This window comes from Haliotis asinina, chromosome 10 (genome assembly GCF_037392515.1).
Source record: "Haliotis asinina isolate JCU_RB_2024 chromosome 10, JCU_Hal_asi_v2, whole genome shotgun sequence".
Lineage (NCBI taxonomy): Eukaryota > Metazoa > Mollusca > Gastropoda > Lepetellida > Haliotidae > Haliotis > Haliotis asinina.
The window spans coordinates 33,246,586-33,261,015 of record NC_090289.1 but is presented as its reverse complement, the minus strand read 5'-3'; the positions used below and the strand labels follow the sequence as shown (position 1 = coordinate 33,261,015).

Here is a 14,430-nt window from a genome sequence, read left to right as displayed (position 1 = left end):
TGTAATAAAATATAGTTGTTTTGTTTCATATAAACGCAATAAATTTCCATTTCCAAAAACATATGTCATTTTAAGGAGAAAACCTTATGCCAAAGTTCAGCATTAGTCAGAGATGCTGCAGAAACACATATGCATTTTGAAAGAACTTAAGTTACATTTTGAGCAGAAATATCAAGTCAAAATTTATTTTGAAAAGGATCCAATGTTATGGATTGACAACTTCTTCATTGCAATGAATACGACCTTTCTACAATGCTAACACTGTTATCAAGCAAGTGATGTGTTAGCATTTATCTCCACCAAAATGTCACATTTATTGCAATACAGAATTTGACAATCCACAAAATCTTTTCCTCTTCACTCACCATACCAGTTACTAAATGACCATTAAAGAAGTTTAGAATTAATTTGGCAATACACATTTACCATGGTTACAATAACTACACATGCTGAACCATGTGTCAATGGTCACACGACTATTCTGTAAACAATGCTCGCATTCCTGTCACATCCAGATGTGACAGCTTAATGTGGGAGATGATTTATGTCAAGCTTTACTTCTTATTTATTGTAATATGTATCCTAATTCTGACCAAAGCTGTCAGTTCTGTCATGATATCTATGCACACAAAGTCTGTGAAATCTAGTGTCTGGTCCAGTTTTGAGCAGACATGACAGACATGAGAATACTGATGCCAGTCGTTCAATGCTAGATACTATCTAGCACCAATACCACTATGTTGCAGTATCACACAGTTTTATGTTATGGTGGCAGTCTATAAATAACTGATTTGGACTGGACAATCCAGTGATCAACATCATGGGCATCAATCTACACAACTGGGATACAATGACATGTGTCAACAAAGCCAGTGAGTCTGACCACCTAATCCCATTAATCGCCTCTTGTGACAAGCATATACTCAACACAGACATGTTTATTGACTGCAAACCATGCTGACTGCAAACCAATATTTCCTTGATCAATGTTATCAATGTCGGGCCCCAAGCACCAATTTTTAACAGTAGTCAGAATGGACAGAACAACTAAATTTTCCTAATTAGAATGAGTGAGTTTGTGCAACAATTAGCAATATTCCTGCAATATCATATTCGGGAACAGAGGTGAGCTTAACACATTGTACCCAACTGAACCCAGGTCTTTAACCACTAGAGAGAGGCTCCGTCAAGTTGACTACTGAGGCAGACCCATCTTTCTTGTGATTTACTTTAAGGAATCTTTTCAAGGAAAGGACATTTGGATTAGTCCTTTTGCTAATCTTGTGGTTGAATCAGAATCAATTTTTGGTAACTGGTTCTCCCTGTCAAAAATCCCATGTAACCAGTCTCATCTTATAAGAACACCAGACATTATAAAAACATGCAGACAGTTTAGTTCTCAATCTACCTCTTGTTCAGATGTGGAAGAAAAATCATCATCTGTTGAACTTTCCTGGAGATTATAGGTCACAGTTGAAAGGTCTGATATCTGCAGAGAGGTCACACAGGTGCAAAGGTCATGCGGAATGTCATAAGCATTGGATCACGTGTGATGGAGTTTTGCATAACAAATGCAGAGGTATGGCTAGTTTTACTTTTTGGGTTTCTATTTTGCAAATGATTTTGTTTCAGTTTACAAAGAAAGACCAGTTATATTTCTTGAGCTAAGGATATTTGTCTTCAGAAAACCTAAATGCAGACACAAGTCAAAGTAATATTGCTCTTAAATACTAAAAGTATTTTATGAAGTGTATTTGGGGCAAAAACAACCTAAAAAATACTTTTGTCATAAGTTTCATTTTTTTGGTCAAAAGCCATTAGAAATATATTTTTTGAACTGAGACAATTAATTCATTTTTTTGTTCTTATTCTTGAAAAATTATGACAGGCTGATCTGTATAACAAGAAATAAAACTGGTCTGCCATAATGGAGTTTTAAACATAACATTGACACACAAATACATACATTTCATTTTAGAAAAAGTATAAACATTTCCATAACAAGACAGTTATAAAATATGACATCAAAATGATATAATATCAAAAAATAAATCCAGCCATGCCTGTTCAAGGGTCGTAACTGCAGTGCACATAAAGACCAGAAAAATGTTAAACTGAAACCAAAAATAATTGATGATTAACTTTGCCTAACCTTTAACTTCATAAGAAAACGACTTCAGTTACATTCATAAGAATATAAGATAACTTCATGCAGCATGACAAATAGAGACAAAACTTCACAATTTAATAAACTACAAGAGAGAGCTGACTCTCATACACAAACAGAATAAACTGATGGGAAAAAGTAAAGGAACACATTAGCCTCATCAGGAAATCAACAGTACAACACATGAGTTAAAATCTAATGTCACCATGGCAATGTTACTTTTGTCATGAAACTATTGTAATGTCATAGAATAAGGTATTTTCAACATTCTTATTTTATTTCTGAGTATCTTATACCAAAATACTTCATTTGTTCTACTTTCATTTGAAACTCCCAAATATCATGTTATCCAAACAACATTAGGTCGTGAGATCACTATCTGTGTTATACTTACATGACTAAATAATTTATACTTGTTAAGTTACTATATTGAATATATTGATATTGAATAAAAACATTAATTAAAAAATGCTTATACTCACGGAGTATCATATCAATCAGTGAAAATTCAGTATGCATTGACTGATTTGTTAATCATGAAATATCTAAAATACACAACAATAAAGAGTACTGCTAAATACTGTCCACTGCTTTCATTCATGAATTTCATATCAATGAAGTGTTCTGAAAACAAATGTTTACTTTTCCAAACAATAGCTGTTTCCTCTAAGGTCATATAAATTTGGTGTCAACACAACCGTTCCCTTACTTGTTTCCATCAGTATATATGGCAAACATAAATACAACAGTAGAAACTATTTCAGCATCATGCGCATGCTAAACAGAAATATAACCTTTTACTAATGCAGAAAGACAAGTCAAGAAGTTCTATCAGTAGGTCAACAATGAGAAATGCACAACAGGAGAAAATTGCTGCAAGGTGAGGTACAAAAGAATGGAAGTGATTGGCTGGTGAGCGTATATGTTACTATCCAATCAGATACGTATACTTAGCAAAAAGTGTTTTGTTGTGGTGTAATTTTACTATTGTGGTGTAATACAGGAGCATCGTGTGACAAAGTCATAGATCACATAACTGTTCACATAACGCACACAAGGTGAGAGGCCATGTGACTCAAGGTGACACAAGGACACTGGTTGCATCACAGTGTGCTTAATTTCCACACTGGTCCTATGGTCCCTGACTATTAAAAATTCATCAGGACCACTAAATGATCAGTTTGCAGTAGACCTGGTGGTCAGTTAATTTTGTATTGATAGTTAAGTAAATCTACAAATGTTATTTTGGACCAATGAGGTACAGACAAGACCAGTATTGTGCACTCACTCTTCCTGTTGTCCACTGGAAAATGTTGAAAGATTTCAAACCCTGGCATTACTTTCCAGTGTAACAAGATGACAGAACACTAGACTAAATAATGACATGGAGTGGTAAGTTATATGATTTTCCAATGAAACAAAGTGAAAGGTCATATGATTGTCCAATGACATGAAGTGACACAATGTCAAGGTCACATGACTGTCCAGCGACACAAGGTGACATGTGACAGTAACCTACCTGGTTACTTTTCATGTAATCCTGGACATCCGATCGGTCTTTGATTGATTCCAGCTCTGAAATCCTTTTTTTCAACTCCTGATTTTCAAATGTCAGTGTCTGAACCTGGAAACAGAATATTACAATGATGACTTCACAAAATTACATTGCCTCATTATTAGTCATAATATGATGTCTAGATACAGTATTTCAATCCATTTTATTTCAGTTGAGACTGATGAATTGCTTGCTAAAACAAAATCTAACAATTGCAACAAAAACCAATTTTGCCAATCACATGCAATAGACTGTTCAACTCTGATTAATTGTGTCTTAATTTTGCACACCTGAACAAAAACGTTTATCAACAAACAATCATTAATTTTTGGGGTTGTTGTTGCTGTTCTATTTTGTAACAATCACCAAGAATGTGTGATGAAATTTCAATTTCACATGTGCAACTCTCCCACCTGGCTGTTCTACTAGTATCAGGTATACCTTTTTCTGCAGAAGCAAAAACTGTTTCTTGATGTCCATGTCTTTGCTGGATGACTCGAGGAAGCGCTTGTAAGCCAGGTCAAACGCCTGTCCCACCGTCAGAGTGATCTCCTCCGCCTGAAAGAAACCATGGACCTTGTGATTATCCCTTTGCCCTAATTTTTCCATTAATCACAAAAATTTACATTAGACTGAATATTTATAAATACCACATGTTCCACAGTATATATTAACTACTATCAGTATGATGGCTGTGATGCACCTTCAGACAGAATATGATGATTAAATATTTTGTATACTTACACACTTATCACTGTCGAAGACGTAGCAGAAATGTTGACTAGTATTTGGTGACTTGGCAATAAAAGTAAACATCCTTTTGTCCGATTTGTCATCAGCACAGTAGGATATCCGATGGAGAGGATACTGATGCATGATCATCTGCAAGACAGACATCAATATTCCCTATTTCATTAATTGTCCATTACAGATCATATGTAATACCTGATAGGCTATTCATTTATTACCCAATATCTATGTTGCAGAGAAACAGCAGGGATGCATGTCAGAGTCTTCATGCTGTGCAAGTATGTTGGGTTAGCTTCGTGGTTAAGCATTAGCTCATCCTATCAAAGATCTGGGTTCGATTCCCCACATGGGTATAATATTTGAAGCCCATTTCTGGTGTCCCCAGCTGTGATATTGCATGTGTCATGAAGCCAAGCTCACTTACATACTCATGCTGGCAATGGTGCCAAAAGCAGTGTTTCAGTTGTATTATTCTTTGGACACATTTAAGAATCAAACCTTGGTCATGACAAGCAAACACCTGACCTACTAGGTTATTACATGCCTTGACATGAGACTCTGGGATGATACATAAATACTATAAGTCCACGCCTAGTTTGTATGTATAAAACTCAAATTCTACCCAAATGGCCAGTAGAAAGTAGTCCTTTTGGGAGTATTCTTAAAAATACTTAAGTTGACAGGATAGGATGTCTCGAAGTGAATATTAAGAAGAACAGTTAAAAAAAAAAGCTGAAAGCAAAGGTTCAGAAACAGATCAAGTTGCAGTTGCAGTTTGTTGTACACCATCTGTCTCTCTGTGTTGGAGATAAGATAGGAAGCCCTTTTCTTGTATTCAATTACAAGTGGGTTTAAACACAAGCCATAAATAAATCAAAGTCGCAACAACAACAGATAATTATCTCCAGACCATTTCACTGGGTGTTGTTTTACACATCTGAGACTGAGAAACATGTTACGGAAATAATGTCTAGTAATGATTAGAGATTAGAGTGAGTGTGTGAGTTTTGTTTTATGTCGCTTTTAGCAATATTCCAGCAATAGCACGGCAGAGGGGCACCAGTAATGGGCATCAAACATTGTTCCCATGTGGGAAATCAAACCCAGATCTTTGGTGTGATGAGCAAACACCTTAACAGCTAGGGTACCCCATCCCATAGAAACTAGACATCACAGACGAACAAAATGTTGCTATGCATAGTTGCTCCCCTTACTCATACCACGATCTTCAAATCTGAGATCAGCTAAGATAAGAATTCATGGACTGATAACACCATACTCATGCATGTCCTATTAACGTAGACAGCATATCACGATTTTACTAAAACACGGTTTAAAGATGTTCAAAAAATGCTAAACCCAAGTCAGTAACTTATCATTAAAATAATAACCTTTCCATGCAGCAAGTAAATTAATGTATTCTAGAACTTACATGCAAATACAATTTATACTACTCAACACACATTCAAGACACTGGCACCTAATTCTTGGCTATTACAACAGTCAGTCTGTCATCACATCATATCACATCACATCACATCACATCACATCACATCACATCACATCACATCACATCAAGACTTAAGCTTTAAAATCTAAAGTTGTTATCAATTGGTTAGGATCTCACATGACCTTGATTTGGCACATCATTGTTTTTCAAACCCCAATCACTGCTCCAGAAATATTTAAGATTACGTCAAGTGGACTGAAGGAGCATCTCCTGTGACTTTGCCTGTTGAACCAGATTCTTGTGATAGCGTTGGTCAGTGACATCAGACGGGCCTGACCTAGATGTCTCTATATAAGTCTAATACTCAGTTTACTGTCACGACTGTATGAAATTTGCCATCAGTAACAGTAAACTTGACATGTGTAGAGAGAGTGAATATGGTTTTAGGCCCCTTTCAGCAATATTCCAGCAATATCATGGCAGGGGAGATCAGAAATGGACTTCACAGATTGTGCCCATGTGGGGAATAGAACCTGGTCTTCAGCATGACAAGCGAACACCTTAATCACTGGGCACATCACCGCTGGGACTAGTACTCATGTGGGGATTTGAACCCGTGTCTTTGGCATACATTCACCATTTGGCTATCCCACCACCAATTGTGTCATGGATGGATGGATGGATGGATGGATGGATGGATGGATGGATGGATGGATGTTGTTTATGTAGCAGTAAGCCCTGTTTACTCATATTCACCAACATCATAATATTAGCAGCAAACAACAACAATAACAACAACATATAATCTACAAGGACTTATCTCTGACCACTTTCATTCACAAGAAAGAGGTCATCTGCAAATTTTGCCATAAGAGTTATCTGTCATGATGAAAGAAAATATGACTGCTGAGTTATTAATTACGTCCTGTAATCCTGTAGCACACTTGTAATCACATCTGCACTGCAGACCATGGAGACAGTGTCATGTGGGGAGGTATTAGTGTTATAACATGGTTGTTACCAATATTCCTGCAATATGTGCTTACATGTTCCTATTTAATGCCACATCAGCAATATTCCAGCCAAAAGACAAGAGCCTGTGATAAATCAATTCTGGACCACACAATATAGTAAATAGTTGCAGGGAAAGAAACCTTAAAAATTTCTCACTTGACCACAGGACCAGTGAGTGGACAATAACTAAAGTACAGAAATAAAAAAAATGCTGTTTATTGGCTGCTGCTCTGTATCGATCCTAAAATTTACACAACTGCAAATAGCATATGTCGAAGTGGCCCATATCGGCCTAAATGGGCATTCCGTGGGATGGGTAATAGGATATCCAAAAAAGCATTCTCACTCATAAAATCAGGCAAAACATAGTTAAAATACAAATAGCTGCTGCAAACAACAGATCAGGCTATAGGTGGCTATAGTATCTCCCAGTCAGGCATGACGACAGACCATCGACTCAACTTGCATGAAATACACATGTTGCCTACAGACACAAGGGTCCATCTCAAAGATATTTTATGCCTTTCTGTGTGTTTGAATATGTCTCTTCTGTTGATTAACATCTTACATACCTTTTTTCATAAAGTTTATGTTTGGATGCGTAAAAGTGTACAATGCCTATAGACAAGCTTAATTCAGCCATCTTATTAAATGTCTCAAAATATACTGGTGGCATGACAACCCCATGATCAGCAGAACTGGATATTACATGTAAATTGTTATGATGTGCCGTTTGCTTCCCCACTTTAATTCCCTAAAGAATCATCTTATCTGAGTTGATATCTATATCCCCCTGCCGGACCCCAACCACCGTCTATGGCACCCCATCCTGACATATTGTTTGAGACAACCCCTCCTACCTGTTTCCTTTTATAGTGATAGTGATACTCCTCAGTAGCTAAATAGCTACATTCTTTATAGTTTCAGTATCGAAGATATTATTCTTTGTGCCAATTATCATTTATAATGAAGATAAGTTTAATTTTAGAATGGGCATTTAAAAAGTGTCATTTGCAATACAATATCATTGCACACTAATTTGCATACAGTCATGTACTATTCCAGATGAATCATTTAGGACTTAATAAAAACGCACTGCTCATTTCTGCACTAATCTCTCCTCAGTAAAGGCGTTTTTCTACATCCCTTATCTCCCTACCACTCAGACTGTAGCTAGGCCAAACTTAATTTAACAGATATTTCACATACTAACTACATAAAGTGTAGACATAAATGCGTAAAACAATACAGTTTTTTTTCTATTTCTGAGATTACTTTAGTGGTCTTGTCTGTACTTCACTGGTCCAAAATCTCATTCCTTGACTTACTTAACTATCAATACAAAATTCACCGGCCCTCTGGACCACTGCAAACTTATCATTTAGTGGTCCTGATGAATTTTTACTAGCCAAGGACCACAGGACCAGTGTAAATTTTGCACAGTGTGTTGTGATCAACAATCCATGCTTTAGGGGTATGATGACACACCAATTGCAAATCACAGAGTATGACCACTCGACTAATTTGGTTGTCTCTTGTAAACAAAAGATAACACTGATAAACATTTCATTTCTTCCACCCTTACCTTGGTTCGAGGGTCTTGAATCGTCACCCCATCAGCTGATATTGTCAGCTCCACCTTGGGAGGTTTCTGGCCCTCTGCCCTTTTAATATGCTTGTTGAACTGGAAGATGAGGAAATGTTCCAATGTTAATATACACAGATTGGTAACTCTTTAAAATGATGTCAACAGAAACACATTTACACTGTGTGAACCTCATGAGTATGGTAAGAAGAAACCTAGAAACAAACCAGGATTTGAATCCATGAGGTGCCAAGGGAGACAACTGTGTACAATGAATTTCATTCAATGAGTGAAACAAAGAGTGTGTGCATGAGAGAGTTTTAAGCCGCACTCAGCAATATTCCAGCCATATGGCTGTAGTAGAACCCCACTCTTCAGACAACTAAACAGAATACACATTTCAGTGGCAGCAGTACTCAAAAACGTTCCGATGGTAATATGCATGTACTTAGGATACACTAATTATTTCTTTGTTTTACCCAACTTGTCTCAATCTCCAGGTTATTTGTATATTGCGACCAACTATTGCAGTACTATTGCAATAGATTTTCCTCCCTGAAATCATTTCCCAAATGAATGCATAGTTTATATGAGCAAGTTCAACAACAGACAAGAAACTAATGAAAAGATCAAGTAAACAGTTAAACAGAAGGAATTTACTAAACTATAGATAGTCACACTTCTATTAATGCATCAATAGTTTTTGTTACCACTATGGATTAGTTGCTCTCAGAGGCTCAACAATTGCAATCCACCAAAAGTCTGATGCATCATTACAGCCCTAGTTTCCACACACTCACAACTGTCCACATTACTTACTTTCATTTTTCTGATAGCTTCCTTGACCACCTCTGTCCCTTTGGGATTATCCACCATACACTCTCCCAGGAACTGAAACATTGGGACCGTGCCATACAATTCATGATCATTATAAGGGACCACTTATGTACAATACAACAATGAAGTACCACAGAGTACACTTGCAACACTAGAGTGAGTGTGTGAGTTCAGTTTTATGTCAAACTGCAGTATTCCAGCTATATGGCATCGGTCTGTAAATAGTAAAGTCTGGACCAGACAATCAAATGATCAACAGCATGATCGTCGGTCTGCGCAACTGGGATATGATGACATGTATCCACCAAGTCGTCAAGACTGACCACCAATTCCCTATAGTCGCCTCTTACAACAAGCATAGTCGCCTTTTGTGGCGAGCATGGGTTACTATTCTACCCCGGGTCTTCTCGGGTCTCAGCAGCATACTACTACTACTACTACATACAACAATACTGGGATATCATGACATGTGTCAACCAAGTCAGTGAACCTGACCACCTGATCCCATTAGTCACCTCTTACAGAAAGCATGGGTTGATGAAGATCAGTTCCAACCACATCATGTGTAGTACTGTCATGTATAGTTACAAAAGCATACAGCATGCATCATACCACCAATTTACGGTACAACCATGTACTGTTTTACCTCTAACGTCAACGGCAAGCTTCCATGAACCATGACACACAATTAAAGACATACCCATGATCCCTGCACATTACAACTACACTCACCTTGACATTGTACAGGATGTGGCCCTTCAAGAGGGCATCCGATGGGTGCATCCACTGTTTGTTACCTGTTCAATACACAAACAATAAATTAACACAATTTTTACACTAGTCAGAACAAACTTTTAACTGTCACATTGCTGCAGGTAGAACTACCGTATTTCCTCTGATATAAATGCTGTCCAACAAATAGAAGTCTGGGCTGTATTTTATGCCAATGTCCTGATTCAAATAGCACTCACAGCATGATAACAAATACTAATTTAGGGTTCATCTCTGCTTAAGAATGAGCCACGACCACTTTGTGAAACCAGAACCAGACCTCTCTTTGACCTTGGATCTAGAATTTATAGAAATCGATAATGCCCTATCACACCAATTTACGGCATGTATGATTACTCACTTCATTATATATTAACTATTCCCTGCATATGCATTCTTTATAAGACTTATTGATTGTTTGTTTGCTTGTTTGTTTGTTTGTTTGTTTGTTTGTCAGAAAGCCTGGCCGCCCCATCCCGTTAGCCACCTTTTCCGAGAAGCATGGGTTGCTAAAGACCAACTCTAACCCAAATCTTCATGAGAATTGTATGACTGTAGAATTTGGGATTTGGTGAGTTGTCACTGCGAAAGTATTTAACAGATTAGACACTATCTTTGTTGCAAGGTTTGTCAATAATCTGCTTGAGAATAATAGAAGCATCTAGCAAAAGACATATGGTATGCCCTAACAAAGCTTAGACCAGGAAACAGGGAGAAGTTTGGTGCAGACAAGTAAACCATACACATCTTAGCAGATAATGTGCTTGAGGTATTCATGAGGTTTGGCCAAGGACACATGTAATTGCGTTTGTGGCAGAGTGAAAACAGAAAATGGATCACAATATTACAGCCATAAGCCATGTCTAATCAAGTCTGTAAAATGAAATCTTGAATTGAACATTGGTCTGGCCCCATGAAACCAGAAACAACATTCAATTAACAAACACACTAATCTATAATACCTGGTATTGAAATTTTCTTTTTGAAAATCCTCAATTTAATGTCAGCCTTGATTTGATGTCACATATCGTTAAAACATGGAAACAGGTCACCAAGTTGACTTCCGTATCATAAATATCATACAGATGTATCATATATTACCATCGGCAAGCCATATTTACATTTAACATTCAAGACAGTAACTGCCAGTTGTCTGTAGTCTGAGTTGGCTAGGATTAGGACCCCATCACATGAGGTCGGCATATGCATGAAACGTACCATTTTGACACTGATTTGGAGGGATATATTAGGGGGTTGGCTTATCAGTGAGACTGGCTTATCTATGGTAATATATGGTATAACAAATATTTGGCCAACTCAGTGCCTTCATCTCAACATTATGCATCATTAAGAATACAAGTTGTATCAAGCAGGATTTTGGCAGGATATTTATTCCTATTATGTGATGTTAAAATATGATCCAGAAATACATAAAGGTAATAATGATCTCCTTATAAAACAATAAAAAAAATAAAATATATTTCAAAGTTGTAATTTTTCTTAATGAAGCAACAATTAAATTAAGAAAAAATACAATGTTTGAGTGAGCAACCCCATTTGTCAAAAATGAATGCTGTCTTAAAAGAATGATAAATGGAAATAACACCAACAGGATGATGTATTAATGATTACCAATAATAAAATTGTATTATCGATAATATCTCATATCCATCTTTGTGATAAAATACAGTCATGATTTACATCATCACTACACAAGGTACATCAGTATTCATGAGCTGCTTTTAAAGCTGACAATCGTTTTTGTTAGGAATACATCATAAATCTATCGCTACGCAAAAGTGACGTCTTTTATTTAATTGGATCAGGATTACTTCTCTGATACTTATCAAGAATCGATCTTTAATTATTCAGCAAACAACTATCAACCTACATGAAAGTCAGCTCATCAAAAAGTGCTACATTATTTCCAGGCACATTTGAATGGAGAAACTCTGAGATATCTTGGAAAATCAACCTGAACTTGTTACTACTGGCAAAGAAGGATAGATTGGACAGGGGAAGAGAACGTATCAAAGAGAAGGAGGCAGTGAATATCATTGAGCAAACCCTTTAGGTCTGTAATAGGGACACCAGATGTGGGTTAGTGCCCATGCAGTGCATGATGATGAAACTGATTCCTTGCATAAAACTCTCACGTAGTCGGTGTAGCAAGTCGGCAATACACTACAGTTGATTGTGGACAACCTGGGGCCCTTTCGCTCACAATGGCAAGCGCCAGTGTGCAGCACTCATACATGCTAATACGGGTCAAATTTCAGGTCAGTGCTTAACTTATCCTTGTTTGCCAGTAGTGCAATGAGTAAACAAACATATGTCATTTACAAGCAGTTCTGCATGACCAAATTTACGTATTTATCAGATATTGATACCAAGTTTATCACTACCACTATATTAACAGTTATGAATGCAATTGACAAATCATGTAAACTAGTTATCACCATCCGATAATTATGCAAATGAGGTCAATAGAGAGGAATTATTGTGACAATAACCTCATATATTATAACCAAAATCTAATAGAATTATGTTCTATAATCTAATAGAATTATGTCTAGTAAGTTTTGAAGTTTTTTTCCCACTTAACAGTAAATTTAACTCAAAGTGATGCAGAGAGCTAACAGTGTTATGAGTAGTAGCCCCACAAATTTTGGCACATAATGTCTATGACATCAGCTTGATACTCCATTGCCAAACATTCACAATAATGACTGGCAAAAATATTGAATTGGCCAGTTCATTTATACACTGTACTAACCAACTAATACTCACTACAGAGAATGAAAATATGCCACAAACTTCGTGAGTTAAAAGAATGACATTATGAGAGATTATCTCCCTTATGTGTATCACTGTTCTTAAAATCATAATTTAGAATACTGGTAAGAAATTTTTGCCATTAAAAGTACTGGGTGCTCAGAAAACTTACAAAGAGTAAGCAACACACAGGTTAAATTGTTGTCACAGATTGAGCTACCAAGAACAGACTTAGTCCAAGAATCTTTTATATTTTCCGTAACATATACCATGAAGTAATGGAAAATAAACAACAACAACCGGAGCCTACCCTTTCTCCGTCTGTCCATGTCTCATAATACGTCATACAGTAGCGCCACCTACCTGACCTCATGCCCTTTGTCTGCGGTGTCAATATTGAAAACTCCTTGTCTTTTAATGGAGAACTTTTCTCCGTGGATGGTGACGACAGCTTGGAACTACTCTGTTGCCGTGGCTTCTGGTTTCCAAGATGGATGAACTTCCTGTGTCCAAACTCCCTGTTTTCAATAAGCAGACTACTCTGACTACTGACAAAGTAATCACGTGCAACTTTGATAGCATCCATCTTGAAATTATTTCAACACGGAAAAAAATATTATCAACAGTTTGTTTTGCAATATCATTAGCCAATCATGTATCCTCCTGCGAAATGCTGGATAACTGAACTTTGTCTTCTCTGCTGACAGTCACTTCTTGTATCACTGATAAATACTGTATCTAAGTCACGATTCACAGGTATCACATGACCATCAAGAGGTAAATAAAACATCCAAGACAGGTGACAGCTAATTACTTGTCCACAATTATTAGTAATGGTATTCAATGTATACAGTCATAAAGGTTATGCAAGAATTGTTCACATATACAAGATCATGAATGTTTATGTCTGTCAAATTGCAACATAACAGCACTGTAATCTTACTTTCCCTAAAAATGGTGGAAGGATAATCTCTCTCAAACTTTTAATAACTGTTACAGAAAAACTCCCATATCTGCTAGTCTACAGTCACATTTGTCAAGCTACACTTTCTGACCTGTCAAAGCTGACATAGATAATACAATTCTTTGCACAGACACAGAAAAAATATCCACTTGTCTATAATTTTCTGTCAAGCTAATATCTGTATCAGGGAAGACAGAATACTTGAAGAAAAAATCAGTCCATCAAGATCCTCGATCCAAATGCCTATATTGTCTACAAGGCAGCTGTCGGTATCAGGAGAAACAAAATACTAGGACAGACAATCTGTCCCATAAGGTCCTCACTCACAGGTGATCTGTGTTCAAATGGTACAAATTGTCTAAATCCACATCACAGTCAAATCTATCCACAGTCTAAAACAATTGACAAGAGTCCACAAAATATGCCAATCACTGTCCCAAAACATGCAAGGCCTTCCACATGAATCAGCTCTGAAACGACAGCAAATGGAAACTTAAAGCCTGGCTGATAGGCAGCCTATCTTCCTGATAACAGGTAGGTAACACAGTGTATATATGTCCAT

At 36.8% G+C, this 14,430-nt stretch overlaps 1 protein-coding gene across 10 annotated transcripts in view; it reads right to left on the bottom strand.

The window, feature by feature from the left end:
- LOC137297943 (PTB domain-containing engulfment adapter protein 1-like) overlaps positions 1–14,430 on the bottom strand; it is a 78,828-nt gene that overhangs the window by 7,683 nt on the left and 56,715 nt on the right. For 4 of the 10 annotated variants that reach the window (XM_067829942.1, XM_067829943.1, XM_067829937.1 and 1 more), the window contains exons 2-9: positions 13,268–13,422; positions 10,091–10,155; positions 9,341–9,412; positions 8,522–8,620; positions 4,467–4,604; positions 4,164–4,280; positions 3,687–3,791; positions 1,409–1,489 (exon numbers count right to left, since the gene is read on the bottom strand). In XM_067829942.1, the coding sequence (XP_067686043.1) occupies positions 1,409–1,489; positions 3,687–3,791; positions 4,164–4,280; positions 4,467–4,604; positions 8,522–8,620; positions 9,341–9,412; positions 10,091–10,155; positions 13,268–13,277 (687 nt within the window). In that variant the 5' untranslated portion in view covers positions 13,278–13,422. Of the gene's footprint in view, positions 1–1,408; positions 1,490–3,686; positions 3,792–4,163; positions 4,281–4,466; positions 4,605–8,521; positions 8,621–9,340; positions 9,413–10,090; positions 10,156–13,267; positions 13,506–14,430 lie in introns of those variants that run through there. The other 6 variants (XM_067829944.1, XM_067829945.1, XM_067829941.1 and 3 more) reach the window with 4 other exon arrangements.